At 44.1% G+C, this 5,080-nt stretch overlaps 1 protein-coding gene across 1 annotated transcript in view; it reads right to left on the bottom strand.

Annotated features, from left to right (window-relative positions):
* Positions 1 to 1,848: 1,848 nt before the first annotated feature.
* ASB9 (ankyrin repeat and SOCS box containing 9) overlaps positions 1,849 to 5,080 on the bottom strand; it is a 40,911-nt gene continuing 37,679 nt past the window's right edge. Inside the window, exon 7 of the mRNA XM_042782535.1 lies at positions 1,849 to 1,973. Coding sequence (XP_042638469.1) covers positions 1,849 to 1,973 — 125 coding nt within the window. The remainder of the gene's footprint in view (positions 1,974 to 5,080) is intronic.

Genomic DNA, 5,080 nt, shown 5'->3' on the forward strand with positions numbered 1-5,080 from the left:
AAAAAAAAAAAAAAAACCCAAACCCACTGCCACCATGTCAATTCTGACTCATAGTGACCCCCACTGGGTTTCCAAGGCTGTAAATCTCTATGGAAGTAGCTGTTCTTAGAACAGCCCATCTAAGCAGGTTTTTAGCCACTTAGAGCCTCCTTGTGATACTGCACCCATCACCTGCTAGATGAGATCAAAGTAGTTACAAGAACCCTCCAATGTTGCCATCTTCAGAGTTCTCTGACCCAGGGACTCCCCACCTTGCTGAAAGAGGACGTCAAATAAGCTGCCCTTAAGTCTGCCCTCCCTCCTCTCCCTTGGAGCTTTTCATGCCCTCTTCCCCTTTTGACGGTGTCCCTGGGTGGTGCAAACAGAACGAGCTTGGCTGCTGGCATACAGGATGGAGGTTCTCGTCACCCAGAGGTGCCTGGGAGGAAATGCCCAGGAATCCACTTCCCCAAAACCAGCCACTGAAAACCCTACGGAGCACAGTTCTGCTCTGACGCACACGGAGTCGCCCTGAATTTGAGTCCACTCGACAGCGAGTTGTGGAAAGCTGAAGTCTCACTTGAACAGACTAGCAGACATGATTAAAATAGACCTTAATCCTAGTGACTGACTGGCTATTTTTCCATCCCTTTTGTTTTAAGTAAACAGAAGAGCCAACCCATTTGATGGATGCTGAGGTCTTTAGGTTTGTGATTTTCAATTATACATTCTTTTAAGCATAACCCTCTCCCATGACTGGTTTTGGCTGAGGACCGTAGTCTATGAAGCGAGAGGACCGTGACCACAGGAAGAGGCACCCAGAGTCGGGAGTAACCACGGAAAAGAACAAAGACATTCTTAGCAGTCCAGGGGATCTTCGAACCCTTCCCATTTCCCTATATAACCATATTTATCCCTTTGCTTGAAGAGACAGACATTTTAGGGAAGTGATTCTCTGTCTCCTTGTTATCGATACTCAGTAAATCCTTTTGCTTTCCTGCTGCAACCTGTTGTGATCAGTGGCTTTATGCAACAGGGGGTAAGGACCTTGTTTCTACACCAAAGTGGTTTTGCCCTTTCCGGAGGCTTCATGTGCTGCTTGCCTCTGGACAGCCTCCTGCTGTGGGTGCCTGCCCCTCCCTCCGGCTGTCAGTGGGGGCCTTCCCCCTCCCTCTCGCTGTCAGTGCACCAGCTGAAATAAATAGCTTATGGGGCAACACTGCTCTCTCATGGCAATCTCTTTTTTCTTGATCAGCCCCAAACTCCTTCCAACTCACTACCCCAGGTTAGTATCAAAGAGCCTATAATTGAATCTGGCTTCCTATCCTGGCTTCAGGGAATTGGACAAATGCTCCTCCCTGAGTCTGTCAGGAGCTCTGGTGGTGCAGTGGTTAAAGCATTTGGCAGCTAACAACAGTTCAAATCCACCAGCTGCTCCGTAGGAGAAAGATGAGGCAGTCTGCTTCTGTAAAGATTTGCAGCCTTGGGGCAGTTCTATTCTGTCCTCGAGGGTCGCTATGAGTCGGAATCAACCCAACAGCAGTGGATTTGATTTAGTTTCGGAGACTGTGTCTAACCTGGAGAAAGGCTGAGCACAGTGCCCACCTGGTAGGGCTGTTGGGAGGGTTAAAGTAGATGAGGCCTAGAGCATTCCCAGCTCAGCTTTTGGCATGTAGCAGATGCTCAAGGCAATAGCTGTTATTTCAGCCACCCTCTTCCAGGCAGGGAAAAAAATCTTCATGCCTTCCAACTAACAAAACCAAAGTGAATTGAAAAAGCTAGCCAAGCTGTATAAACCCAACTTTATTTTAAAATTCCAATGGTCAGAATGCTCACTGATGTTTGCCTGTTGTTCGTGCATCAGCACACTTAAATGTGAAGGAGAAACTGTTTCAGCTCCTCTGGTAAGGAAAGTCCAGTGATCTTATAATGCTGCTTGATTCCAAAGCATTTCCGAATCCTGAGGCGGCACAACTGCATTAGAGAAGGAGGCCCTAGGGAAGGATCATAAGAGAGTCACACATTTAGTCACACATTTATTTTATGGATCTGAGACTCATTTTCTGTTTCTTTTCCTTTTTGTTTGTTTTTGTTTTTGTTTTAAGCATACAAAATATAACATTGTTATAAGAAAATAATAAGGTACTGTTTAAGACCATTTTCTGGTTGTTTTCTTGTAGTTCCCTCAGGGGGCTTTGTGTGTGTGTGTGTGTGTGTGTGTGTGGCCACATTCTCTCTTCTATCTAATTGAAAATGATCTTGTTAAGTTTTAATTTAGAAGAGAGTCAAAAAAATTAAAGCTTAGCCCCCAGTAACACAGACTTAAAAAAGATAAATTGGGAATGACTCAGTGACCCCAAATTTCCAATAACGGAAATAAAATTCCTCTCTTAACAGCTATCCCAATCTTCCACTCATAGATGAAAAGTGGATTCACACAAACCTTGCACAGGAACCATTGCAGGGTAGGGTTATAGGGTGAGGGAGTGGGCAGGAAGAGAAACAAAGCACATTTTGCCACCCTAGGGACATTTGGCAATGTTTGGACACACTTTTGGTTATCACAACTAAACCAGTTGCCTTCAGGTTGACTCCAACCCTTGGCAACCCCACGTTGTGTCAGACTAGAACTGTGCTGCATAGAGTATTCAAGGCTGTGAGCTTTCAGGATCTGATCGCCAGGGTTTTCTTCTGAGGCACCTCTGGGTATGTTTGCATTGCTAACTTGTCAGTTAGCCGTCCAGTGCTAAACTGTTGGAGCCACCCAGGGACTCATGTCATAATTGTTGCTAGGTACCATCAAGTATGTTCTGACTCATAGCAACCCTGCATACAACAGAACAAAACACTGCCCCGTCGCGCACCATCCTCACAATGATTGCTATATCGTAGCCTAGAGTTGTAGCCACTGTGTCGATACATCTCTTTGAGGGGCTTCCTCTTTTTTGATAATTCTCGACTTTACCAAGCATGATATCCTTCTTCAGAGACTGGTCCCTTCTGATAACATGTCCAAAGTACATGAGAGGAAGTCCTGCCATTCTCACTTCTAAGGAGTGTTCTGGCTATACTTCTTCCAAGACAACTTTATTTATTCTTCTGGCAGTCCACTCAGTATTCTCTGCCAAAAGCATAATTCAAATGCATCAATTCTTCTTTGATCTACCTTATTCACTACCCGGCTTCCACATGCATAAGAGGCCATAGAAAATGCCAGGGTTTGGGTCAGGCATACCTTAGTCCTTGCAGTAGTTAAGGTTGTGTGTCAACTTGACTGGGCCGTGGTTTTGAGTGATTTGGCAGCTGGATGTAGTTATTCCCCATGATGAGATTATAATCACCTCCATGGAATCTGCTATGAGTAGCTAAGTAGCTGAAAGGCAGTTACCTTTGTGGTTCAGCCTGTTACCAGTATATGTGGAGAAGCTTTGAGAAAGGTCTCTAGCTTTTTGGCACATTTGGATCCTGCATTTGGCCAAGTCTTCATCTCCAGTTCCTGGACTTGAGCCAGTGGCCTGCTGCATTGCCTGCTGATCTTGGGATTGTGCCATTTTACTTGCCAACCTTGGGGTTTGTCAGCCTCAGCAGCCAGCAGCTACATAAGTTAGGAGACACTTCCAGCTCCAATGGATCTGGAACAAGAGGCAGAGCTGAAGCCCAAGGTCAAGGGGCCCTCACCTATCCCCTAGAGCCAGCACTCTGAATTCAGACTTCTAGCCTCCTAAACTGTAAAAGAATAAATTCTTTTGTTAAAGCCATCCACTCGTGGTATTTCAGTTATAGAAGCACTAGAAAACTAAGACAGTCCTCAAAGTGTCATCTTTTCTTTTTAACACATTAAAGAGGACTTTCACAGGAGATCTGCCCAATGTAATCCATCGTTTGATTTCTTGACTGCTGCTTACGTGGGCATTGATTGTGGATCCATGTAAAATGAAAGCCTTGACAACTTCAATATTTTCTCCACTTACCATAATGTTGCTTATTGGCCCATTTGTGAAGATTTTTGTATTCTTTATGTTGAGATGTAATCCACATTGAAAGTGGTAGTCTTTGATCTTCATCAATAAGTCTTCAAATCCTCTTCACTTTCAGCAACCAAGGTGGTGTCATCTGGACATTAATGAATTGTTAATGAGTCTCCCCCCAATCCTGATGCCACCTTCTTCTTCATTTAGTTTAGCTTCTCGCATTCCTTGCTCAGTATACATATTGAATAACTGTGAAAGGATACAAGCCTGACACACACCTTTCCTGATTTTAAACCATGCAGTATAACCTTGTTCTGTTCAAACAACTGCCTCTTGGTCTATGTACAAGTTCCTCATGAGCACCATTAAGTATCCTGGAATTCCCATTCTTTGCAATGTTATCCATAATTTGTTATGATCCAAACAGTCAAATGCTTTTGCACATCAGTAAAACACAGGTAAACATATTTTTGGTATTCTCTGCTTTCAGCCAAGATCCATCTGACATCAGCAATGATATCCCTCATCCCATGTCCTCTTCTGAATCTGGCTTGAATGCTTGGTTATGTTATGTACTGCTGCAATGATTTTTCAATTATGTTCAGCAAAATTTTACTTGCATGTGATATGAATGATATTGTTCAATAATTTCCACATTCTGTTGGCTCACCTTTCTCTGGAATGGGTACAAATATGGATCTCTTCCAGTTGGTTGGACAGGTAGCTGTCTTCCAAATTTCTTGACATAGCCAAGTGAGGACTTCCAATGTTGCACCCATTTGTTGAAAAATTACAATTGGTATTCTGTCAATTTCTGGAGCCCTGTTTTTCACCCATGCCTTCAGTGCAGCTTGGACTTTTCCCTTCAATACCAATGGTTCTTCATCATATGCTATCTCCTGAAATGGTTGAACATCGACCAATTCTTTTTGGTTGTTGTTGTTGTTGTTGTTGTTAAGTGCCATCGAGTCGTTTCCGACTCATAGCGACCCCATACACAGCAGAGCAAAACACTGCCAGATCCCGCGCCAGCCCCACAATCCCTGCTATACTTGAGTCCATCATCGCAGCCACCGTATCAATCCATCTCCTTGAAGGCCTCCCCCTGTTTCGTCAACCATCCACCCTAC

This window comes from Orycteropus afer, unplaced genomic scaffold (assembly GCF_000298275.1).
Source record: "Orycteropus afer afer isolate SDZICR_OR568_19922 unplaced genomic scaffold, OryAfe1.0 scaffold00360, whole genome shotgun sequence".
In the NCBI taxonomy this organism is placed as follows: Eukaryota; Metazoa; Chordata; class Mammalia; order Tubulidentata; family Orycteropodidae; genus Orycteropus; species Orycteropus afer.